This window comes from Phaethon lepturus, unplaced genomic scaffold (assembly GCF_000687285.1).
Source record: "Phaethon lepturus isolate BGI_N335 unplaced genomic scaffold, ASM68728v1 scaffold743, whole genome shotgun sequence".
In the NCBI taxonomy this organism is placed as follows: Eukaryota; Metazoa; Chordata; class Aves; order Phaethontiformes; family Phaethontidae; genus Phaethon; species Phaethon lepturus.
Window position 1 is genome coordinate 104,143 of NW_010529466.1, and position 27,365 is coordinate 131,507.

A 27,365-nucleotide genomic window follows, 5' to 3' on the forward strand; every position below is an offset into this window, starting at 1 on the left:
AACTGAAATTTTACCTTTATGAATCTTGATTAGTGAACCTTCAGCACCATAAACGTTTTTATTTAGTGAAATTAACACTGACAGATATGGATTAGAAGCTATTAGGCATTAAAATATTAAACCGCCACTTCTCTTTATTTCAGTGAAACAAGAAGATTTTAGTAACTCCCTGGTTTTATTAAATTATCAGTGACATATTAGCTTATTTCTTGTACTGGAATTTTTAAATCATCAACGTATAATAAAGGCCTACTTACAAGATCTCTTCAAGGTATTTTCATTCTTGCTGCTGAAAGGTTTCTTAAAAATAAATTAATTTACTCTTGGGATAATGCTGTTGAAACCACAGTTGGGTCCCATTAATACTGGACCTAGGACTCAGCAAAGCAGTTGCACAATATTCTCTGCTCACACCCCCTTGCTACGCACCCTCAGCCATTGCTTGTCAGGTATTTATCATTCCCCTCATTGCAGCATGTTTTTAACTACATGTATGTACGTAGACAAATCCATCTCTCTGAAAATATAGCTTGATTTGTTCATAATTACACTAAATGTGAATAAATTATTGATAAACAAGCCAACACAAAGATGTGAGGGCAGATATTCAGTTTAGAAAGCGGGTTTTGTGGTAAATACTGCAACAGTGAACGATATGATCTAAGATCAGTCCCTGTGAAAGCACAGACTACATAAAGAAGCAAGAACTGAGAATTCTCAAGGCGCTTCCACTAACCTCTGCACACTTTAGATCTGGAACAGCAAGAGTTTGTGATGAGGGATACAACCAAAGATCTAAAGACTAGCCAGACTTGCAGCAGAATTAGCACTGGAGTACTTTTATTTTGGGATCATTCAACAGATCAAGGAATCGTGTCATTTTACTAAAGGACAGTTAAGTTACCTAAACCTGACCAAGTAAGATCCAGTGTATTAGTAGCTGACAAACAGGGCTGGGGAATGCTTTCGCTAGCTTCTACAGTAGCTTTATGAGATGCTTCATGTTAGTGGAAACTCTTGGAGAGAGAGAATTGGAGAGCCTTGGGAAAATCAGCATTTCTCCCCTTGTACCTCAGCACTAGATGGAGCATCTAAAAATTTCCTCTCTCCTCCTATTTACTAAGGCAAATGAAGTTTATTAGTACATATAATCTATTTTCCCCCAAAATACTTCCTTGTAAGCCAACTTCCAGCTGTGATGATAAAAACAGTATTAGAAGATGGGAGAAGATGATAGGGTTGTTTGTTTGGTATGAGGTCTTGCAATAGAAAAGCTTTTCAAGATTGGAAATTTGTCTTAAATGGCTGCCTTGCTTCTGAACCAATGTAATGACAAGCTATAAAAACATTGGTTTTCATTCTAAAACAGTTGGAAGAAAAGCAAAAAAGCTGACTAGATATGCATATTAATACTACATTCAATTAGTTGCTCGATTATTCTCTTTGATACTCAAATACTCCATACAAATCTACAGCAAAATAGCATATTTAAATCCACAGTACTGCTACAACTTACTACATTTGGTAAACAAGGTTTATAAATGGTGGTGTTTTATGACTACCATTTTTCCTGGATTTACGTCCTTTTCTTCCTGTCAGACAGCTGTCTGTGCTGATGTTTGGTCAGTGCAGACTCTACCCGGATTTCTGCTTCTCTTCCAGAATCAAAGCTAATGCTTTCATTATGCAGGGAGCACCAGGGAGCAGGACGGGCACATCTGGCCACACTCTCCAACGAGAGGACAGGAGATGGGGCCAGCAGCAGAGGAAGGGGACAGGGAGCAGCAGCAATGTCTGGACAGGAGTTGAGCAGCAGCTATGGGACACCTGAATTAGGAGGTCCTGTGGAGAAGATGACAGAGAGGGTGGAGAAACTTTGGTAGAAGACTTGGGCAAAGAAGAGGAAAAAGTTTGGAGGACATAAGGCAACGGCTTCAATGGGAGATATTAATTACAGTACTTGGGCAGGTAACAAGGTGTCTGAATGAAGAGGTGAGGAGAAGGGGACATGTCTGAGTCGGGAACAGACTAAGAACCTGGCTGTGGATGACAGAATACTTAGGAGGCAGGAATTACAGACAGAAAAGTTTCACAGAGCTCTGAAATAGCAAGAGTTAGTAGAATTATGGCCTCAAGTTGCGCCAGGGGAGGTTTAGATTGGATATTAGGAAAAATTTCTTCACTGAGAGAGTGGTCAGGTATTGGAACAGGCTGCCCAGGGAGGTGGTGGAGTTGCCATCTCTGGAAGTGTTCAAGAAACGTGTGGATGTGGCGCTTCAGGACATGGTTTAGGGGACATGGTGGCGCTGGATTAATGGTTGGACTTGATGATCTTGAAGGTCCTTTCCAACCTTAGTGATTCTGTGATTCTGTGAATTTGAGCTCTGAAGCAGGAAAATGAGCTACAGACTTGGGGAAATGGTTGTTCTGGGGCAAAAAGCTATAGTGGAAATAAGATTCTGGAGAGCAGAAACTGAGGTAAGATTGCCAAGGGGCAATACTGTACCTAACACCCTTAAAAGTGGGAGCCTCCACTTATCTTTTGCCCCCTCAAGGCAAGATATATTTCCATTCTTTAGCATCACAGTCCTAATTAAAGGAATGGTGAGGACAATTGATGGAATCATGCAATATTGATTGCATATATTGGAGATTATTGATATTTTCTCTCTCCTTGATTATAATATTTCTGCTAACTTGTGAAAAATATGAATAAAAATATAAATAAATTCAAATTAAATGTACATAGATTTTTAGAAGTGTATTATGAGGTTGTTGCTAAAATATCTGTTGGGTAAACAGAAAATGCAGCTATCTAACAATGGTCATTGCAATTTATAAGTATCCCAATAAACCCTGTTTCTTGTTGCTGCTAAGGCCAGTTTCAGTTCCCATGGAAACAGATGATAGATTGCCAAAAATGAGATTTGATGTTTTAAAATAATCAGTGATTTTAACTAGTGATTATTATGAAAGTATTGCGCTCTTCTTCCAGTGAAGAGGTATTACGCTGGGAGTAGGAAAAGAACACATGGCAGCTGGCAGACAGCAACAGAGTTGTGAAAATTCTTGCAAACGGTATTGGTTACTGAATGACAACAGCAAATGCAGTTTTTTTTAAAATCATTGAGCAAAATCCAGCAAAACTCTATTTTAAAAAGTGAATAACCTTGGAGGTTTTGGAAACAAATACATAAAATGCTGTTGTACAGACCTTGGCTTCAATGCTTTCAAGTGCCTTTCCTAAATAAGGTCTCCTTTATACCTCTATTTTGAGAATTCAAGTAGCCAGGAACGAATAAGCTAGAAATTGCTACATATTTCTTCACCTGCTTTTTAAGCTATGAATTTATGTGTCAGTTCCACATTAGGTTCCAATCCTACAAACAAACCACTACAAAGACAAAATGTTGGCAATGTTCAGTTTTCTAGTGACTAGAGGGTTGGTCCAGAGGGGACATATGTCTGGGAGGGATCAATGGCAATATGGAGGGTTGTGGTGGGAGTTTGGATTGAGAGGATCTGTAAGATTTTGGGGGAAGAAAGAGTGAGGCAGCTCATGGAACAGGCATGGGGGCTTCTCTGGTCTTTTGGAGACACTAGCTTTTGTTCCTACGGGGCTTCACAATAAGACAGTGGCAGAGCATGGGCCACGCTCTCAGGACGCTGGCACTCCCTCTGCCATGTGAGTGAAAGCTGAAGACCACCACTCCCAAATCACAGTCTTCCCAACTCCTCCTCATCCACCCTCTCCTCCTAGCATTTGCAACCATTTCCTCAGGCCATACCATCTTCCAAGTTCCTCTCTCTGTCTTTTCTTTCCTCCATCAGTGTTGAACAACAGAATCCATCTCTCTCTCCCAGTACCCACAGACTTCACACATGTCCTGACCCAACTATGGTTTTTGTCATTTCTGTGCTGACAACATGCATCAGTCAGGTGGAAGGGGAGGAGAGCATAGACTTCCTCCAGCATTTCCCTTTCTTATCCTTTCCCCTTGCCACTGCTAAGACGAAAAGTAGGCTGATCTATTCTACTCTTTCAAGGAGTTCAGAGGAAAAAGCAAAAAGAATAAAGCTGAGCAAGCAAGTGGTGACTGTGGTCACCCCAATAAAGAGATGCCTTGCTTGATTATGTCTAGAATTGGCCCTGACATGTAAAACAACACATTTGTGTAACATGTAAAAATAGCCACAGGCTATAGTAAAAGTTAGTGCTAACATGCAGCAGACAAATAGATTTCATATGAATATTGGCAGAGTTTGACTGTTTTTTCTCACTTCTAATTGCAAGATGCCTTTACAGACTTTCACCAGAGCCAAAAATCACTCCTCTCATCCAGATCAGATAGACTCATGAAACCTCAGATAGGGCATTTACAATTTATTTAAATTCATTTGGAATCTGTTAGATGAAGGCCAAACACAAAACAGCCAGATTCCACTCACAGCTAAGGATCAGAGATAAGCCATAGGCAGGCTGCCAGCATTTTCCTTTCTCTGCAGCATTAATTCATGTAAGGTCTGCTTCACATTTGCTTCTATGTACGAAATTCTTTAAATTCTTTAAATTCAAGTTTAATACCGTTAACAAAGTAGACTTGATGCAAATCAACCACAAAAGCCACAATACATGCCCAGAGTACGAAGTTCTGCGGGTTTTTTTTCTTCCTGAATCACACAACAGTTTTCAATATGAAAGTAAATATGCCAAAATGATGGGCTTTTAAAATAATGCTACATAAATCTGTACTATAAAATTACAAACTTATGTCATAACACCTTTACACATCATCTAAAAATCCACTAGAATCATGAGGAAAGACAGCATTTGTCCATTTCTGCACAGAAAGAAAATTAATAATCCTTTGTAGTATACAGCCATACAGAAATACTGACAGACACGTTTTACTTCAGTCAGTTTTGATTAATAAAAGTTAATTGGTAAACATAAGACATTACCTTCTGCTATATTTGATAAGTCACAAGCATTTTGCATCTATTTCCATAAAAACAGAGATATGTGCAGGGTCATCGGAGATAAACTGTTTCCAGGGATTTCTGAACAATTGCCACTTTTTAAGCATAAAGCAATAGTTTTCTTTTGCATATTTGCTCTTAAGAGTGACTGCAACACTTTTAAATAGTCTTATCCTGGTTGCATATTAAAATATTTCTATTCATAAACAGAGTAGTTCAAAGACGAACAGAAAAATACTTTTCCACAAAAGCACATTAGTTGTTAAAGGATTATATTTCTGATTTGTCCCTAATATCATAATTAGTTCTGATTCTGAAATGCAGCAGATGCAAGAAGTGAGCCCCAAAGTACAACAATAAGTCTTCATATCTACCCACCCCTAAATTGGATATGACTTTTTAAAAATAGTGTAAGTTCACTTTCAAAGAGTATATGCTATTAACACTTGTTTGTAGTCCGTATTTTCTCTCTCAAAGTATATTTGTCCCCAGAAAGCAACAAACTCATAAATCAATTTCTACTGCAAGCTGTGATAACTAAATCATACTTAGAGCAAAAAGGTTTCCTTCTAGTGACACTTCCATTCCCTTTGTTTTACAAATTCCAAATCTATGATTAAAAAACGTAGTGGCACATAAAATGGTTTTGTTCTTTAAATGTGATCATCTGAGGAAAAACAATATCCACCAGTCAGATTTTCCTCTTAGACAGTGATCTTTAAAGTTTTATTGAAATTTACAGCTGTTGAAGATTGTGCTGAAAGATACTGTGAGCAGCTGAGGCCCGTTAAAACACAATATTAGTTCCAAGCATCCACTCTTTTTCTATCAAAAAATATGGATTTTACAGTGCTAGCATAATGGCAGCAACTTCTCCTGGCTTATAAAAAAATACACATATTTTAAAAAATCCTGTGGTTTGTGGTCCAAATTTGTAATGAAACATATTGGTCAAATCCCAAAATATGCCTCACATCTCATCAGTCTGAGTGGCACTCTTGGGAGGAAGCCACTTCAGAATAAGCCTTGCTAAAAGGCGTGTTCTTTGGCAGCAGTTTTTTTTCTACTGTCCTTCTTCCACCCTGTGATGGGCTGGTTGCTCCTACACACCCTGCATTCAGCACATACACATTCCCCAAATAAGACTCAGTCTTCCTCTTGCTTCATCTGACCTACACATGAGATTTCACCCTAAAAGTTAAGAGGTCAGAATAAACTAATTTTTGAAACATATGTTTAAAACCTGCGGCAAACAAATTATAAGCGGGGAGAAAAATAATGAGGTTGAATTTAGACAAGTCAAACAGCTTTAGAAAATAATCCTGGGATTTGCTTACCCTAAGGTGTTAACGTTTTCCTCTACTGAACACAGTAGATGATAATACTCAAAACAGCATCCAGGACTTCTCAAACTGAGTACTTGAAGAGATGATGGGAGATTTCCCGACAGTCTTTCACATGCATATGGGCCTTGGGGATTACAGTAAAATTTTATATAAGTTGATTCCTAGTGCTGCCTGTTCCTTCAAATCAAGATTACTCAATGCAGAAGTTTAGTTAAATAAATGAATAACAGGGTATGAGTGAATTTCAATTTAAGGAAATAATTTAATTCTACAAAACACTCTTCAGGTGTGGAGCCTGTAAAAGGTGTGGACAGATAAAAACAGCTCATAGGTTTTTTGTCATGCCTCTTAATGTTGAGAGGTGTCACTCCATAATGTCAGCAGACTTAAGAGATCTGCAAACTTTTTTTTTAAAGTATTGCTCAGCTAATACACTGCAGAGCTGACAGTTGCTGAATTTATTGTTCACTAATGCTAATCATCACAATTTTAATTAAAGTATTATCCGGTGTATGTGAAAAGTAATTACGTGCAACTAACGTAAGTTGTATGACAGGCTAGCATTTGTAGAGAAATGCATTGCTGTCACCAGACCTGCTCATATAAAATGAAGTAGTGTTTGTTTTAAAGTGAAAAATGTATATACGGCACATTAAGTGAGCTGCTATCATCAAGGCAAAACTTAATCTAATTCTAATATCAGCCCAAATTCTGATGTATTATCCTGAGATATTTCAATTTTCTCATCTTTTAAAGCGTATTTAGATACAGTTACTTTTTTTTGAGACTCTCATTAATATATTTTAAACTTTATCGTAACAAATTGCTAGTGGATCTGCACCGGCTTTGCTTATTTGCAAGGTATTATGAGTGTTCAAAACCACAGCAAGTCATATTTGACAGTTGCTTGTGCCTAATATTTTCATTCCACAATCTGTCAGCAAATTTAGTCTCCGTAAGAGTTAGTAATGACCACACACTTTCAAATGCATAATGAATTGTTCTTACTGCAAAAAATAGATAATAAACTCATGTATCCCTAAAGACAATGCAATTCATCTTCCCTGACTTGGGATGAAGTGTGTGTGGAGGGCTGGTACCAGGGTCCCACACCAAAGCCCCCTCTCACTCCCCTCCTCAGCTGGACAGGGGAGAAAAAATACAAGAGGCTGGTGGGTTGAGATAAGGATGGGGAGAGATCACTCACCAATTACCATCATGGGCAAAACAGACTCCACTTGGGGAAAATTAATTTAATTTATTACCAATCAAATCAGAGTAGGATAATAAGAAGTAAAACCTAAATCTTAAAAAACACCGTCTCCCCAGTCTCAACTTCACTCCCGATTTTCTCTCCCTCCTCCCCCCTGAGCGGCGCAGGGGTCGGGGAACGGGGGTTGCGGTCAGTCCATCACCCGTAGTCTCTGCCACTCCTTCCTCCTCAGGGGGAGGACTCCTCACCCTCTGCCCTGCTCCAGCCTGGGGTCCCTCCCATGGGAGACAGTCCTCCATGAACTTCTCCAACGCATGTCCTTCCCACGGGCTGCAGTTCTTCACGAACTGCTCCAGCCTGGGGTCCCTCCCATGGGAGACAGTCCTCCATGAACTTCTCCAACGCATGTCCTTCCCACGGGCTGCAGTTCTTCACGAACTGCTCCAGCCTGGGTCCCGTGGGGGCCCAGGTCCTGCCAGCAAACCTGCTCCAGCCGGGGCTCCTCTCTCCCCACGGGGCCACAGGCCCTGCCAGGAGCCGGCCCCAGCGCGGGCTGCCCACGGGGTCACTCTCTTCAGCTGCACAGCAACTTCTTCCCCTTCTTAACTCCGTTCCCCAGCGGCGCTGCCACCATCGCTGACGGGCTCGGCCGTGGCCAGCTTCTGGCAGCTTCTCACAGGAGCCACCGCTGCAGCTCCTCCCTACACTACCACTACCAAAACCTTGCCATGCAAACCCAATACAAGTGCATTTGTAAAATGTTTTGGTTCATTAACAGTTAACTAAGTGACAAAATGTCCAGCTCAAAGGAACACCTCAGAAGTGCTTTTACATGCCAAAAACGAACTTTCTTGTTTTGTGTCAGACATAATTCCACTAACAAAAGATACGAGTTAATATTCATCTAGCTGCAGCTTACTGGGGGAAAAAAGACAGTGTCACTGTAAGAAAGTTAATGAAGACAGTAATAATGTCTTCATAGTAGAAGTTTTCTTCTCAAAGAAGAAAACAACAATAAATTAATTGATGGCTAGAGTGAACCTCTTCAGAGAAAAAGTGCTTCATTTAGAAAAGGTAAAAAAACCCTCTAAGAGTACTAGGAATTTAATTCCTCAATACCACAACCGAAAGGCAATTGTAGATCTTGACATTGCCACCATCCTTTGTGCCACTCTAAGGTACTGTATATGCCTTGTGTAAAGAAAGTTAAATGTGCTCTGCTTTTAAGTCTGATGAAGTACACCCAGGCAAGGCAAGCTGAAGACTTGACATCTCAGAATAGCAATTTCTTTTCATGCAGTTACCTTTAGAGAGGCTATTGTCTTCTCTAAGATGTGTGGGGAAACAGGCGAAATCATCCCATCAGTCAAGTCACTGGATAATAGTGCAGTTGTAATTCCACATTAGTCTACTGGTGTTTTGGAAAACATTAATCTGTCTAGGTGTAATGTGAAGTCTTTTCTAAAACTTTGTGGGAAATTTTCATGTAAGATAATAATAAAAAACATCCCAAACCCTAATTCCCCTCCTTGCTTATTTTCTCTTGCTGTTGATCTTCCGGTCTTCTCTCCAATTCTCCACTTCATACTTTTCTAGCATGTACACAGCTTCCTTCTGATGACCGAGAAACACCCCTTTAAAATATCAAGCTGAGGCTTTGGTGACAGTTAATGCACAAAAGTCAAAATGAATATACAAGCATACTGTACTAAGCATGGAGGAGAAAATTTTAGGACTTAAATTTTTAGTTACACACCATCATGTCACACTAGCTCTGCTGCAGATTTGTTAGTTGCCTTAAGTCATAAACTATAACAACAATCCCATGAGTATATGCAGGCCATTTGCTTCATATTCATATATTATACAGGGATTTCTTGACTTTACACGCCCACCCATTTAGGAGCAACTTGTCATGCTATTCTTATTTTTAGCTGGGAAATTTAACAAAATATTATGGCACCAACACCACTAAAATGAGAATTAATACATAGTTACTTGCTAAGAAATTCCACCATGAGTTACACTACCAGTTAAATTAAACAGAATATGCAGTTTGAAAAAAATTGCCTATGTCTCAAAGGAAACTTTCTCCCAGAAAATATCACAGCCATGCACACTCACAGAGTAGGATTACCATTCTGACAAAAAAGGTGAAACCTAAGCTATCCACTGAATCTTTTTTTCCCCCCAGCCTAAACAATTGACACTTTTCAGCCCAATGATCAGTAAGAGAAACAGGAAATTACAGGTTTGTTACACCTGGTCATCAGAATTCAGGAACATCTGCTCTGGGGAGACCCCCCTGCAGTGCTGTGTCCAGCTCGGGAGCCCTCAGCACAGGAAAGACACGGACCTGTTGGAGCGGGGCCAGAGGAGGTCCCAGCAATGCTCCGAGGGCTGGACCAGCTCTCCTGTGAGGACAGGCTGGGAGAGCTGGGATCCTTCTACCTGGAGAAGAGAAGGCTCCAGGGGACACCTTATTGCAGCCTCTCAGTACTTAAAGGGCGCCTATAAGGAAGATGGGGACAGACTTTTTAGCAGGGCCTGTTGCAATAGGACAAGGGATAATGGTTTTAAACTAAAAGAGGGGAGATTCAGACTAGATGTAAGGAAGAAATTTTTCACAACGAGGGTGATGAAACCCTGTCCCAGGTTGCCCAGAGAGGTGGTGGATGCCCCAACCCCAGGAACATTCAAGGCCAGGTTGGACGGGGCTCTGAGCAACTTGCTCTAGTTGAAGATGTCCCTGCTCATCGCAGGGGGTTGGACTAGATGACCTTAAAGGTCCCTTCCAACCCAAACTGCTCTATGATTCTATGATTTGTTAGAACTGGCAACTGCGTTAACATATGTAAATAATTATCAGAAAACACAATGAACAAATAAGAGTCTTATTAGACATATTACAAAGTGTCTTTAAAATAATACATGTAGTGATACCAGAATTTTTTGGCGGTTCAGGAGTTCTGCTGTCTTGGCGCCCTAGAAACACACTACTTTTGGAATGCTGAACAGCTGGCAGAACCCCGCCCCATAAATATCCTAAATACTGGTAAACAGCAAAAGAGAAAGGCATCAGCACTTACTACCTTAAACCTGCTAGGTAAACCCTACTGCAGAGCCAATTAAATTACGTTCCTTGAAACATCTTAAGAATGATTTTTTTCTCAGAACTACTGCTTACTTTTGGTCTTTCATATTTCTCACATGAAGGACAACTCAGTACACTCTCTGTTTCCACATCAGTGAAATTAATTCATTCTAGTGGTGACAGTAACCATGTGTAAATAAGCATCAGACTCATTATTACGGCATAAAAATGGTGCAGTGTTAAGTACATGTACATTAAGGCTTTTGCATCAGTAAGAGACAACATGACCAACTATTTAAATTAACCGTTTTCTTAAAAGTTGGTGCAGATAAAATATTGGGCAACACTACTTTCACCTGTATTCAATGGGCACTAATGAGAAATTAGTGGGTACCATAATCACCACTACTGTCCTCATTTTTAGCACTGCTTTTTTCCTCAGTCTGCATACACTGCAGCGATGTCACTCTTTGAAATCGGTATTACAGACTAGCTGATTGATTTGGCTGAATCATTGTAAACTTGTTTAAGAGGATTAAAAAAGCTTTATATTGATTTAGCAACGTAAGGTACTTTTAATCAGTTTACAGAGCATCCATACAAGGTGGTTGTATCAGTTTAACTGATCAGTTTAGCGGATGATCCAGTGAGAGTGATGCATCACTCTCACTGGATCACCCGCTAAACTGATCAGTTAAACTGATACAACTCTTTGTGTACAGAAACCATGATGTTAAAGGTGCAACTTGCTCCACAGACAAGAAACAGAGCTCCCAAAAGATATTTTTACATTTCTCACACAGTTTTATATGCATCCTCTCCGTGTCTCAGCTTTCCTGTATTTTCAGGGCTGCTGTATTTACCTCCAGAATTTCACAGCAAGGTGTGAGTGGATGGTGGATGGTTATTCCAATCCTTTGAGGGAGCAGCAGACCTACTGCACATAGAGTGCACCGATCATTGGCATGTGTACCATAAATCTGTCACTTCCTGAACTTATCAAGCTATACGACATATATCAAAGTTCCGAGGAGGTTCACACTTTCAGCATGTGTACTTCTACTGCAAAAGTATTCAGAAATTCCTACACAGGTCAGATAAATGGCCTCAAATTCCTTTCAGACAAAATTTCTGACCAGGGAAATAAAATATATGTGGAAACTTGTAGGTATATTTGACCCCTACTATGGAACAGATTTTTACAGCTTTCCCATTTGTAAGAACTATCACAGTGCTATGAAATACAATTAATTTTACCCTAAAAATCACAACAGGGTAGGAGTAAGCATAGCATATGAAATTTAAGATTTTATATTAATGAATACATGGCACACTACTTGCAGTTTTCCCAAACTGTAAGAGAAGTCACACAAATCTCATTTTCAGGCATTGCATGCTTGCCTAGGTCACTCTGTTCTGTTCCCCAGCAACAGTTCCCAAGAAACTGCCTGATAACTGGATAACAAGCCTTTTTACCATCTGCAAATTTCTGATTTGTGTATTCTCAGCATTGACAGAAGAAAATTTGTAATGTGGCAAGAGTGGAGGAAGTAGATTCTTAATGGTTAATAACTCAGGATTTGTCACTTAGCTCTCTTCAAGAGATTGCCCAGAAACCCGTTGTTTCATCTTCCAGCTTGTTTCCCACCAAATTACTATTAAATTATTCATAAATTATTACATAGTTGCTTCACATCCCTGCAATACTAATTTTAACAGTTTCAAAGAGCCACAGTAGTAGCTTTCAGGTTTTAAAAAATGCATATAAGCAGCAGTAAAATATACAGTACAGATTAATAAAATTAAAATCCAAGAAGAGTTTTATCTTTCTAATATAAACTCTAAAGACTCACCACCCCTTCTGGAACTTAGCAATATCCCATTACCATCAGCTGCTAGCACATCTATCCTTTTGAACACATGAAAATGTAATACACAGATAAAAATAACCACCAACATTCTTGGCATTTCAACAGTTTCTTCATAAATTAGACAAGTAAAAAAATATTTTATCTACATTTTTTAATGTTACAGCTAGCCCCTTCAGTCTCTCAGTAAAACTGTGCAGGTAAAAACACATAATGGCTTCATAACTGTTTCAGGAAAGGATAAGTGCACACACCTTGGAATAATAACTAATCAATGTGCAAGTACTGTGGCATTAGTGGGTGAGGTGGTAATTAGTCAAAAAGAAGTAAAACTGTCATTGTAGGATAAAAAAGATAAGGGAAAAAATAACCAATATTTATTATTTTATTGTGAGGAAAATAGTATTAAGCATAACTTCATGTAAAAAAATAATCAGACTCTTATATTAAAAAAGAAAAATCCAAGTATTCATTAAGTTATTCCACTCAAGTAAATGTAACTGAGAGATGAGCATTTATTTTTCCAAAATGTATCATGAAAATGAATAGCGTGAAGGAAGTGCAGGCACTCTGCGTATCTAGTCCCTTATGCTGCACCAGGACCATTAAAATCACATGAATTATTTTGTCAAACTGCTTAGAAAGTTCAGAGATGGTCTTAAAATAGTAATTTATCTCAAACTTAGTATGAACAAGGCTCCTTTATTCTCTTTAAACCTTAATTAGTGTACTTAAAATGTAAGTTGCATTATCAAATGTAATTAATCATATTTAAGGGTGGGGTTATTTTGAGATTTAAACTGACTTACATTCTGCTGCTTGGTATTATCTTGTGCCCGTCTCTAAACCATGTCACTTGTGGTCTTGGATAGCTGAGTATGTGTAGGAAGTTTAGAATTGCAGCTTGTCCTTGAGTCACTGTTTTTCTCTGGTTTGTGTCCAGGAAATTTCCCATATCTGCAAAGAAAAGAATTATACGAAGAGTCCTGGAAGTTCTTGTCTCTCTCCCCATTTCTTTCCAGCGGACAGAGAAATAACTGTATTTTACAATAGTCATTGGCATTGCTATAACTAGTCAATATGACGCCACAGATCATCAGACATTGTTGATTAATACAGATTTGGAAGAGCATAAGGCAAAGCCAAGTGCTGCTAGTGCACACAAGAAGTGCATCAGTCAGCAGTACTGCATGGCCTCAGTGTTCTTCTGCAATAACTGAGTGTTTTTAACCGAAAGTGAAATTTTAATGTAGGTTTGTTTTGTTTTCTTTTAAATAAATCCTTCCACAATATAAAAGAAATTCCTGTGCATTGTACAGGAATGCAAGTGGTGTATATAATTTTATCAACATCTTGATCAACAATTTTTTTTAAATCCTTTTATCCACAGCTACACAAATAGACAAGCAGCTGTATCAGTTGTAGTCAACCCAATGTATAGTCAGATCTATGCAAGTAAGCCACTATACCCAAATGGATATCAAAATAACAAGGTTATACTCATGTTGGTAGCTATTAGTTCTTCTGGCACTATACTATGATTTCAATAGTCATCTAGACCTCTGACATTTACAAAGGCATCAGCAATATTAAAGAGCAGCTTTTAACAAAAATTTTAATGAAAGAAGGAAAACTACAATTGCAGAACCTCTGTCTCTGAAGGTTTTATTTCATAGACAAGTTCACATATCTATGGAGTCCATGTAAAAATTCAGTGAGCATTTTCTTCTTGTTTTTCTTTTGCCTTTTGTAACACGTTCCTATCCATTAAAATAAACAGGCCTGTAGGCTCCTACTTACTGACCCTCCAAAGAACTTCTATGCATTTTAATTTGCTTTAAACCAAGAAGCTCACACACAGAGAGAGTACTATTCTGGTTTCTGCCACTGAATTTTTTTTTTTTTTTTTTTAAGGATCACAGAGTTCTTTACAAGTTCTCTACCACAGAGAGGGATGCAAAGGACAGTGAAACATAGAAGACTGCTACCGGGTCTGTGGATGGCAGGAGATGAGAAGAGACAGAACAAGAGCAGAAATTAAAAACACATGGTATTTTAAAGAGGCTTTAATCATCTTTGTGATTTTCAAGTTATTTATTCAGACATAATCAGCATTGTACTTCCTCTGTTGCTCCATATTTCTTACAACTGTAATCAGATCATCTACTTGAAAAGAAGTTTCAAACCGCGTAGGTGGATCTAATTAACTTCACTGTCATATGATTATTTTAGTCTTCACAATCCAAGAGTTTTTGAGCCCATTCTGTAATTAAAATTTACTCAGCAGTTTTCTCACAAATATATGTTCCCATTCAGTTAAGTAATATGTTTGCATGGGTTGAGAACATTTTTTAAATTATTTAACAAGTTCCCTGCTACTTCAGAGATCTAGGACATGGAAAACACCTCAGATCTTTCTCAATGCACATTATAATTGTGCCTTTCAATTCTTCACTACAGATCTTGAGTTTAAGTGTATTGGGAAGCATCCTCTCTCCAGTGGCAAAAATAGTTCATTTCCTGTGAACCCTTCCATGTTAAACATCTAACATACAGTTCCCCATAACTCTTCATGACTGAATGGCTTTAGTAACCACTTGGAATTCTACTTTTCTGATAGGTTTTCAAGAATAACCAAAAAGTAAAATATGGTAAAATATCAGGTACTTCATTATGTCCACCCAGCTTAAATCAATTAATTTAGATCACAAATGTTAAAACACAGGAAACAATCACATGGTATCAGTAGCTGTCCTGGGCTACAAGAAAGCGGATATTTAAAACTTGTAGAACACTTTAATCTGCGGGAATAAAGTGCAAATCTGACGGACAAGTTTCACTGTTCTAGAAGCCATGTAAGTCACTATAGGTTCAAGACCAAAGGTCTCCCAAATCATATAAGATGTCCTTTGCTTTGTCTCAATGTCTTTTTATCAGTGAAAGTAAATAAATAAATAGACTGCTTAACTCGGAGAAGTCTTAAGAGATTGCTTTTTAGCCTTATTCAGCAATGCAGAACTACAAATTAAATGAGGGAAAAAATGAAAGCCAGAGAAAAGTAAACAATTACCCTTCTTTCTCTGTCAAGAACAACCAAATGCACACACAAAAAAAGCCTGGAGAAACAGAACACTTCACTGCAAATCTTTCCCTCATTCAGAGGGGAATAAAGCTGTCTTTTCAGGAGACAAAATTCTTTAGCAGCACTATCAAGGTAAAGTATTCTGTGCCTCCTTCTCACTATCGTTCCCACAAGTGCTTCCTCAAGAATTGCTCCCTCCACTATGCCAGCACAACTGCCTGTACAGCTGCCTAGGGAATGACAGGGGTGGGGAAAAAACTATTTTGAGAAACCCTACAAAATAATTGTTGCTTTTTAAAAAATCTTTGGAGAAGTTTCCCAGTCCACAGCTGTACAAACAAGTTTTCTTGCTCAGCCTAAAGAGATAGTGTGCTACATTGCAATCCAAAAGCAGGAACGATTAGTGGGATGGAGGAGAAAAATGGGTACATTTCTCTGGTACTGCTGCCAAAGCCTTTGTCCCCTGGAACCACACCTGTAGATGCAACTCCAGAGGCATCTAGTAGCCTAGAATGAGAAGTATCTCAACCTCACCTTCCCCTTCTAACCTTGGGGGAGGTCTCCCACCCCACTCAGTTACACTCACTCGCACCAGCTTTCACTAGATCCTCTGTGACCTGATATAATTCACTAAACCAGAAGAAGATTCAGAAAAGTACTTGCACGGGTCTGACACACATCAGAGTGAGCACAAGATCTCGAGGAGGAGTATACAGCAGGGGCATAAGGGCTGGTAGAAGCCAGGGAAGGGAAACCCCATTTTAACAGCAGTTTATTTTTACCTTAGCTCCCAGCATCTCTGAAACAATATCACTCAGACATCAAACATCAAATTACTGATATTACTCACATTACAGATATAGGAATGTAATTTACCATAATAAAGTGGTGAACATGATACCAAAACTTGCATAGTATCATTTGCAACTGTTCTTATTTTAAAACACAGGAAATTCATGTAATTCCCCTCATGACATAGTGATTAACTTGAATCAGTTCCTTGGAATTGGGTTTCTAATAAATAATTCAATTTAACTAAATTCCACTTATCAAATGACATTTAATACTACTGAATTTCCAGTTATTGACCCTGATGAAGAGAAATTTGATCCATGTATCAGATTGCTTACACGCAGCATACAAATCTGCCTTTAAAAAAACCCAACGTTTTTTACTTTGAAAAAAGAATAAAGCCTAATTTTATTATTCTTTCCAACCAAGTTATTTGGATTATATTTTCTATATGTTGACCGAAAAAAAAGAAAATTAGAGTATATGATAATTTCTTAGATCATGTTAACTAGCACTAACTCCCGAGAAAATAATTTTAACATTTCCAAATGGAAGTTAGATATCAAATTAGAGGTCAACTGTGAAAAATTCTGCACAGTACAAACTAAAGAGGTACAAACATTGCAGGGTTTAGTTCAGAGAGTTGTTGAGAACGAACTTTTAAAGTTTGGTTAGCAAGGTTTTTGCTGTGAAACAACTGCTTATTTTGTATCGCAAGAATTATGATCTGAAATCGTCATTGAGCTATGTCCACCATCCAGTTTTCTTTCAGATATCCTCTGCTGTCCTCTGGTCATTGTTTTTTTGAATTGATTGTTTATTTTGGCTATATGGCCTTTCATAATCCTCATGTATTCAGGGAAAGGTATAATAGTTTTCTCATGCTACAGCAATCTCCAAATGATCTCGGTTTGATGTCTTTGAACAGCTCAAAGCTTGCTCTAAAGGCTTAATGTTGTGCTGCTTTGAACTGTTCCCGGAAGATAACCAGAGTAAGTGTGAAACTTCTTGTGATGCAGTAGTTTTAAAAATCATTAAATATGATATTGAATAACTTTTTAGACTAGCAAATGTTATTGGTATGTTGGGGTTTTACCCACAAAAAGAATCTGTTAGCTAATGAATCACAGAATAACAGTCAAACATACATGCCACTTGCACTTCAGATCTTCTTTGCAGCAATGCGCCCATCCTGTTCCGCACGACACACTGATAAAAGCCAGCATCAGACCTCTGCAAAGCTGGGATGATGTACCTATAAGACAAAATGCAGAATTATAGCGCACTTATTCCTAAAGGCAGATCAATGCTACTTTATGTGGCATTTCTAATATTTTACACATTTTCTCAAATGCTTACAAACAGCATTCTCATATAATCTCTGGTCTTTGGCTACAACATTGTCTGTACTATATAGAAGAAAAAACATACTTGAAATGCATAAAATGTATTTAAGTCTTAAGATCTACAGTTGGTAAATACTAATTAGCTCTCCACAAATTCTCTTGAAATAGAGACTTAAATGTTTTCCTTAGTTTTATCTACCCTCATTCATAAGGCAAAGATGCCCACTAGTTTCTTCAGAGGTGGCACTAGGAGTTTGCAATCTAAATGTAGGCATAGGAAGACTTGCAAGAAATATCAAAGCTTTCCAGTGGAAAAAAGTGTGACCACTGTAACTCAGAAGAATACTGGAAAAGACAGAGTGCACTGTACGTTGTATTTATTCTGTCCTTCATTATGCTTAAAAAGTCACTTAGTCCACTAATGCTCACCTTCCTTATTCAACTATATCTGATTACTCAACATGAAAATGAGCTGATAGGCACAGTTTTCATGTGAATAAAACACATGAATAATATGGATAATCCTGCATTAAACAAACATTAATCAAAGCGCATATTCCCCCGGTCACCTTCTGGAGATATTATGGTAGGATTAATGAAAGTCTTTATGAAAAGATAAGGAAAAATAAAACTGCTGAATTTTAATCTTCAAAATTTAATTCCACTAAAAGAAAGCATCTCTTCTCATACTCACATGTACTATACACAGCTATATACAGAGCTTAATATCGGAACGGGATCAGACAGCATAAAAACAAAGGAGGTAGAAGAAATCTGGTTTATGTGACAAATGAAGACTATAATCACTGCATTATAATCGCAATCAAATACACTATAGCAAATAGGTCAGACAACCAAATACAGTGAATTAAACCAGAGCCCAACACCATGGATATATTTTAGCAATCTACTATGACTCCTGGGAGAGCCTGGCGTCCTCAGTATATGAGACGTAGGCAACTGTGTTGTCTGTCTGCTGACCTCCTTTGGAGCAACCAGCACATCTTCTCCAGTGATTATGACAATATGTACTGGGAAGATAGGGAAGACGCAAAACAATGCTCTGTTCGGGAGTAGTAAACCCAACAATCAGCACACAAATACTTGCTGGTCAGTGAGTATATAACGCTGAATTAGCCATGTTGCCTCTTGCCTGATGTGTATGCCATAGGAAATAGAGTGAGAAAATAGGTGAAAATACAAGGCATAGGATAGAAATCAATAGGACATAAGGCTTCCCCAGTTCCTCATAGAATCATTTCCTCCTCTGCCAGGCAGATGATTGTCGCAAAACAGCATTTAAAAAAAGGAAGGAAAAAAAAGGTAAAAAAAAATTATTCTGACAAATAAATATTGACAATTCATTTCTACAGTTCATTTTACCAAATAGTTTATAGCTTGTCAAGCTTTTCTTCCTCTCATAAAGATTTAGTTTTGTACTTGGTTAACATTTATTCCTCTGTTTGTCTATTAAATAAAGACAAAATTAAAGGCTTCTTTTTTTGGTATTCATCTGTACTAGCCAGTACTGCAGAGTTAGTTTTTCTGCCACTAGGACAAAAAAACCAATTCGATCAGAAGTGTCCTGCTTCGGTTTTCTTTTCTGACTTATTAATGTTTCAGCAGGAAACATTCTTAATACGTTGCCTGAAGAAAAGAAAATCTTAAAAGTTTACAGTGAAAATCCCATCTACCTTGGAAATTCCAAGACAGCCCAAACCTACTGAACAGTGGGCTTCTCAGTGGATCTTCTGGGTAACAATGTGCAGGCAAGGAAACCAAAATTAGGATAATTAAATAAACATTAAGAAAGATGATAGAACATATGTTTACATTATTTTTAAAAAATATAATTTTCTACTGACCTAACAGTCAAAATACTGCTTTTTGTACTATGCTTTCACCATTCTACTTATTTTCTGATATGCAAGAAGGGATACAAATAGTGCGTTCTAAATTCAAAATAAGACTCTCTTCCATGGAATGAATTTATATCAAAGGTTAATACTTTTTTTTTTTAAAGTGACAAGACATAATTTTGCTTTAATTTTGTCTACATGATAACTTTGAGGATAGCTCTTCCTATTGTATAGGTGCCAAGAGGCTACTTAAGGTTTCTGGGGATCTGTGCAAGTACGTTAGAAAGTCAGACCAGACAGCTCCTCTGCTTTGAATGGTACAGCCAACCAGAAATTGGCTGTTAAGAAAGTTTCTGTAGAAATATGTAAAATGACAAGCAGAAAAGAAAGCTTCAAGCATAACATGCTCTGTCACCAGGACTGCAATGCGTTAGAGTTTAAGGATGCAGTGGTATCAAACACCTAAGGAGAAATCCTAGTTAATGCTTTCTTAAAGCTTCCCAACGTTTCATTCCTAGTTTCAAATTTACACCCTCGTTTTAATTTTAAATTCTCTAAGAGTTAAAAGTGAATCTATAGGCTACAGGTTTTTAATAACCATAATTGTGAAGACAGAATTAAAATCAAGCATATTTTGTTAGATAGCCATACAATATATTATCTATTCAAACTTTTTAACAAGGGACTTCACGCATCAACTGATTTAACTTTTTAAATACAGAATAAAGTTAAAATGTGTCCAATGTTAAAAACACAAATATAATAATCCGATACTTTTAAGTAGTTTGGGAGGAAAGTGTACTACTGTTTAGATATAACCTTAGTTTCTTAAGTTCAAATAAATTAATATCTTCAAGCCACAAAAGCAAATACAGAAGACACATCTGGTCCAGAACTTAATTAAAAAGAAAACACAGGGGGGAAAAAAAAGTCACTGCCTGAATTTAAGGACTCTTAACTTACAGACATAATCAAAATTGCTACTGCAGTCAGCAATATTGATTTATTTTCCTTACATGTATCTCAGATCACAAAGAATTTATAAGGTTGCTTTATAAATTCTTAATACAAACTAGCGTATGCACAGTCACTATAAAAGCCAGGCTGTGCACATAATCAGCATCGTTACACAAAGAAAAGCTGTTCATTCAGGGTCACCAATGTCAAAATGCAAAGACTCCAATTAGTTCTTTACTCACTTGGTGTGTTATAATAAGCTTTGAATATTTTCAGCCTATTACAATATAGACATTACTTTAACTGAGACACGCTAAGTAATATCAATTACCAAAAATCTTTGATTGATGATTCAAATTGCAGCAGAAGTCACTTACACAGGAAAGATTCATGCATTTAAACAGAGTATTTACCCAAGAGAACTGCAAAGCAAACTATTATGGGGTCAAAGTTTAAATTTTGCAACTGGAATTTTTATGTCTAAGCATATCTTTCCGTTGCTTTCATTCATCCTAATGCACCTATGCCATATAGTTGTTTTTGGAAACTTGAAGCTTTGCATTCCTATAGAATCAAAATCCCATTTGGCTTATTTCTGACTGTAGTACAGTCATAGTAGGGCTGAAACTTCTAAATTAATGTTTTCTATCAATGTTATTTTATTATTATAAACCAGTAGTTTCCTATGTTCTTAATCACCTATGTAGCATATTTTTAAATCAGAAATAGAAGCAAGAAACAATATTAAAAAAAGGCAAAATAAATAAATATAGCTTGTATCATGACCTGATAGTTCACTAGTTCTAGTTCACTAGACTACATTAAGTCCAATGATAAGACACAGGGTACTGCATACAGATATGTATACATACAGCTTGGGAAGGGTGTTGCAATACACTGATTCTAACTGACCCTGCAATACACAGTAAAATTACAATTTTGCATTAGGGTGTGCACTTATTTAAGAAATACCATGGCACTCTAATCTTCATTTCGAAATGGCATGTGTTCTTATTCAGGTTTCTCCTAGTATCATGAAATGTAAGCCTCTCAGTGACTAGCACATCTATAAAGCTTGATTTCTAACCTTTGCCTTTTGTTCATTCCATGTCCATGTGTTTTGTCCTCCCACACCATTTCTTTGTCTTACTTTCTCAGCATCTTACATGGTTAAGAGATGTTGTCAGGTCCTTCTACCAAGAAACTACAATAGACTCTGCTGTTGGTGATCAAAACAAGTGGCATTTATACCAAGTGATGCTCAAACCTTCTGTGATTAATTGTGCTATTAGAGATTTTTTTTTATTTTCTAGAAAGTATTCACAAATCTCTTCTATTAATTGAACAACACTCCATTATGTGTGTATGGCTCATTTTAAGGTATCAGAGTATCTCAAAGCTTGAAAACTGCAACCATTAACAGATGCAATTACTCAGGACTAAGTGGTCTCAGCTAAATCAAAACTCTTTAATTTCTAGGAAAGTTCATATAGAACGATATGTTTGGTTGGAAACATAGCACATAAATACTTTAAGTGCTAAATGATCCATAAGAGTTTTAAAATACTACTTAGGGATTTTTTTTTTCCTCCACACTGTTCTGTAAATGTAATTAATATGGAAAACAGAACTAATGTTAGGTTACAGTTTTGAAAATCTTTGAGAAAAGTAAATAAGGACTACCTTATGTAACAATATAAAACTTTTTATCATTATCTGCGTTTTTATACTAACCTATGCTGTAATTTTTGTCTATAGTGATGGAGCACAACTTTTCCCTACCTTAAAAGCAGTGTAATTCCAGAAGTGCAGTATTTAGCTTGGTTTGCTAAAGACACAAGTGTTATACAAGTCCTCCGTACTTGTGTAACATACCCACTTGTATCACATAACCACTCCTTATAACTTCTGAATTCACTAGAGGCAATTTCAACAAAATTTGAAAGCAACAAATAAGGTGCATAAATATTACATTTCTATAAGGCTACAGAAATTGCCAATTGCATAGGGGAGACCCAGTTAATGCTCCCATTAAAGAAAAGCAGACAAAACTTGGCTGTTTCACACTTTGATATGTGGCCAGCCATCTGCTCCCTATCAGCAAAAATGTAGCTCTGATGAGCCACAGCATGGTTTTTCTCTTGGTTGATGGGATGTCTTGGGGAATGGGGAGTGAGGCAGTGAGGTCCTGGGAGCAAAAGGCATAATCACAGAAGAACAGTTTGTTAAACTATAAGATGAATTTTTGTATTCTCAGAAATGAAACCAAAAGTTTCATATGCAATTTAAGATAGCCCACATTCTTCTAGATCTTATTGAAAAGAATAGTGCCATTGAGCTTAGCTTTGTTAAAGGATAAGCAGTATTTCATATGTAACACTTAGCTAAGGAATATGCTGGCTCTTTATCATAAACATACGTAAGGTAACACCTCCAGAAAAAAAAACATTTTGGGTACTTAAAAATTCTACATTAGGAGCCTTATTTTGGAGTGTGAAAAATCATTTTTAGCGAAGGAGATTCTCTCATAGAGGTCTTACTCATTTACAAAAACCTGTCTTTTTTCACAGTTAAAAACACTGTCAATGTACCAGCATCTACAAAGGTGTTTTGAGATACTGGGGATTTTGATGGGAGGTGTTTGTTTTGGGGGTTTTTTGGCAATTACACTTAGAGAAGGCTATTATATAGCTTTTATTTACTTATATTCACTGGAGTAGGCGGTTATTTCACTGTCGTTGCGTAACCACTTAAATTCCAAGGGCCAGCTGCCTTCGGCAAGGCACGTAAGTACAAGCCGATTTCCTTCCAAGTGGATCTGGGGCAAGCCTGGTTCAGTCTTGAAGTATGGTGCAACATCGTCTGAAATACAGAGAGATAAATGGTTTTGTAAGCGATTTAAGCAAGTATAGTATAAGCTACCAATATTTAGCTCACTTCTCAAAATAGCCACCATAAAACAAGAGACAGCATGAGTCAGTAGTTAAGGCTTACACTGTTATATTCATAACTAAGCTTTATCTTTAGAGGCAGAACTCACAAGATCTTGATAACCTTCATCCTTGGTACTTACTTAGAAGAGAAGTAAGTACCCACTTAAGTAAGTCTGCCCACTCAGACAAGCTTTTGTCCATGTTTACTGTTCATACATATGAGATTTTCAGCATTGTCTACCTCAGCAGGCTGTGAACAGCTCTATTTGCTTCCCCCCTCCCCCCCCACCCCTCCTCTGTGACAATTAAATCCACTCAAAGTTTTTTTTTTCTATTTCTTGAATAGAAATCAGAAGAGTAATCTTGGATAGAAATGATTATCACAGCAGGAGAAGTTTCAAGGTAAAAGAAGAATTTCTATAGCAAAAAGAGTTTAGAAAAAAACACCTCACAAAATCGCAAGATTAATGTGTTTTTCAATGTTATTGCCAAACAAAATGTGTTAAATTATATTACCTCAAACCACTAACAGATTTTGAATTAGGGTACTTCAGTAATGTTCAAGGGTCACATGTAGTCTCACACTCTTGCTCTCCCGTGGATCACAAATGCTCAAAATACTCCAAGCAACAGAATTCTCGGCTGGTAAATTGCCAAAGCTCCACTCAAACACAGATTTAATACAAGTCTACACTGGTTGGAGACACTCCCCTCTCCTTGTCCCCTCTGGACGATGAAGGTTTTCACACTTTACATGTCAAATTTCTACTTCTAACTATGTAGGAACTACAGACTTAATCTTAGAAGTTTACAAATACTGCCTACAATCAAAATTAACATGTTTATATATGTATATATAAAATACAGAAATGACATTCAAGGTCAAAGATTTAATACAAAATATAGAATAAAATTTAATAGGTAAACGTTGCTTCACTGTGCTTTTTTAGAAGTGCAGAATGAATATTTCATGTATATAAATATCACTAAAAAAAAAAACAAAACACCAAAACAGAAATGTTGTCCCTGTGCAACTAACCATTCAGTTAAATCGCTAATCTTTCTTTTAAAACTTATTTTAGATTAAGATCAGGTATTTTTATACTTGCTGTTTAAAGAGTTTAAGCTATCTTTTACAGTTTATAGGGAAATGACTTCATGTATTATTCAAGACTGGCTGAAATTTTTGAATCCACAGGTCACATACTATAATCTTTAACAGCTGACAGCCACAAGACAACAACCACACACGTTAGGGAAGAAGGAGCTCAAGGCAAAGGGTGTCAGTGGCTTTCAAGGCGCCCTCGTGTTCCACCGAAGACTGGGACGGCTGCGGGTATGCGGCGCGGCCCGGTGATGCCAACCTCTCCAAGCCCTTATCTTTCGCTTTGCTCTCACCGGGGCCCGTGCGTGCCTGAGCAGCCCACACGGCAGCACGGACCCATTATCGGCCTGATCGCGCCGGGCTTCAGCTGAGTGTGGCCAAGGAGTCACAGGTTGACTGTTGCCAAACTGTTTGCTACAATTGGCCTGAAGGTCAAACATCCACCGCATACACATTTGATGATTTGTATTGACAAATTGTCTCCCTAGTTTTTAGAAGTTAACTTCAGAAAGGTATAGGTAGTTCTGCAGGAAAAAAAGCACATCATCTTAAAGCAATACTGATAAACTATTACACAAAATCTGACCTAAAAAACTAAATTCAAAAATGTATTTTAAGGTAAGGCCCTTTACTGATTTGTAGCATTTAAACAATTTGTTTTTCAAACAAATTAATTAATGGCTAGTGCGGATCAGTAATATTTTCTTCAAAATGGATACACAGGAAGCTATGACAATTCAACGTATGAGAAAACAGAAACAGCTCCAAACTAGCAGATAGTCCGAGACAAACCAAAGACGTTTTTTGCACTTCTCCAGTCTATTACATGACTGAGATAATATTCTGCAAAGCTTCTTTTTTTTTGTTTTAATGACTGCAAGTATTGTGAAGAAGTCTTATGTCAATTCCCATCTTCCTGATGACCTTTAAACCTTTAAAGGTCCCTTCCAATCCAAAAATTCTATGGTTCTATTCTCCTAACTAGTAAAATCAACCAATATTTAAAACTTTATAAAGAAAAAAATCAAGTCAGAGTTAGACAATATTAGTGTGAAATACAGTTATTTTACCCAGAGCAAAAAGCAATTTTTTACAAAGATGTTTCTAAACACATGAGGAAATGTTAAATCCTTTCAGAGGTTTCACATATATTTTGGGGACTCTCTCAAAGGAGTTATGAGACAGACGTTCTGTCCTTGCAAGATTAAAGGTGTCAGGCTTCCTCTGGAGATGAAAAGGAAGCAGCAGGGAGTTGTGCTGGTATTTAGGGGAAGGGGTTGTAACAGAGTCCAATTGGTAAATTGAAAGGATTAGTGCCAAGCCCCCTGAAAACAATGACATTTACCGTCTAGTATGTAGAGGCTCATGAAATGAACTTGTTGAACTACTCCTTGCTGAAGAAAGTTGAGCCATTCAGGGAGATTACAATGAAACTGGTATCTGCACTATAAACCTCCAACCAAGTAATTTGTTGATCTTCTTTTTCAGTGATTTAAAGACTCAAGCAGCATAACCTCCTTCATTATTTCACTCTGAATTATCCACTCGCTCCTTCAAACTTATATCTTTCCAAGAAAAAATTATTTATTGGAGAGACAAAGACTGCTTCCCACAAGTCTGTCATTCAGCCCTATGTTTCCTACTCAAATATTCCAAACCCAGTGATGCTGCAACCCACTCAAAGCTATCTCCCATTTGAAGTATCACAATCAAGCTGGTATTACATGAAAATTATTCTCAAAACTCAATCCAATTCTGGTAGAAGCTAAAATTTAATAGACCTATGGGATTATTTTTATAAAGAATATAGCATGCTTTATAAATTACCCCAGCTCTCTGGACGATTTACTTAAACCCTTGAAGTAATTTTATCTTCTAATCATTTATTCCTGACTTTCTCATCAATCACATACCATCAGTTTATCAAATTCAATTATGTAATCAGAGCTCACTAAATATTCACTGAAAGCAGAAATGAAAATAAAATACTAAGCAAAGATTCCGTGAAGAGAGGTAGCAGTAGAGCTTTGATGACTTTGGCATCTCTGCAGCACAGTGCTGCTCACACCTCAGACACATGATCAAAATGGTGCTGCACCCTAAGCTTTACATCTTTAAGCTGTAATGAAAAGCACATTTTTAAACCAGACCTACAAGGACAAGTTTGGGTATTATAGAGCATCCCAGGGAAACAGGAAAAATGAAAGCCGTCTCCCAGAAGGAAACTGTAGAAAAGGAGGAACTGGCTAAAGGATGGAAGATATCAAGAGGGTCATTTAATAGGTTTTAGATAGTTGCACTTAATTAAATACAGGAAGAGCTCACCATAAGGCTAACCTTGGCCAATCAAAGGTTTAGAAACCATAAGAGCATCTCAGTCTTTATTCTCTTGAAGGATAGAGCAAAAAGCTAATAAAAAGCCTATCTGAGTCCTAGAAACAGGAATAATAAAATACTGGAATTAATATTCTTAGCTAAAATGGTTTTCTGCCTACAAAAAAAAAAAAACCAAACCCCAAAAAACCAAAAACCCAAAAAAACCCCCCACAACCTCAACCAAACCCAGGCATTCATGCTATACGCTGTTGCTTTCTTCTAAATGCTAAATATGTTAATACTTCGAGTCCCTCTGGCTCTTCAGCTACGCCAATTTAAAAATAAAAATAATTAAAAAATTATCTGAGTTGCAAGGAGGAGTGAAAGGATAAGGTGCCAATCTGTTGGCACATATATACAGCTTCTACAAATTTTCATTAAGTCTGCTTACCAAACTTGCTAACATCTTGACTA

The 27,365-nt window shown here is 37.4% G+C and overlaps 1 protein-coding gene across 1 annotated transcript in view; it reads right to left on the bottom strand.

Annotated features, from left to right (window-relative positions):
* Positions 1-23,671, bottom strand: part of LOC104618353 (protein sidekick-1-like) — a gene marked incomplete at its 3' end in the record, with an annotated part of 81,151 nt that extends 57,480 nt beyond the window's left edge. Inside the window, exons 1-4 of the mRNA XM_010283928.1 lie at positions 23,611-23,671; positions 23,240-23,399; positions 17,524-17,630; positions 13,311-13,458 (exon numbers count right to left, since the gene is read on the bottom strand). Of these exons, the coding sequence (XP_010282230.1) occupies positions 13,311-13,458; positions 17,524-17,630; positions 23,240-23,399; positions 23,611-23,671 (476 nt within the window). The remainder of the gene's footprint in view (positions 1-13,310; positions 13,459-17,523; positions 17,631-23,239; positions 23,400-23,610) is intronic.
* Between the last annotated feature and the right edge of the window lie 3,694 nt (positions 23,672-27,365).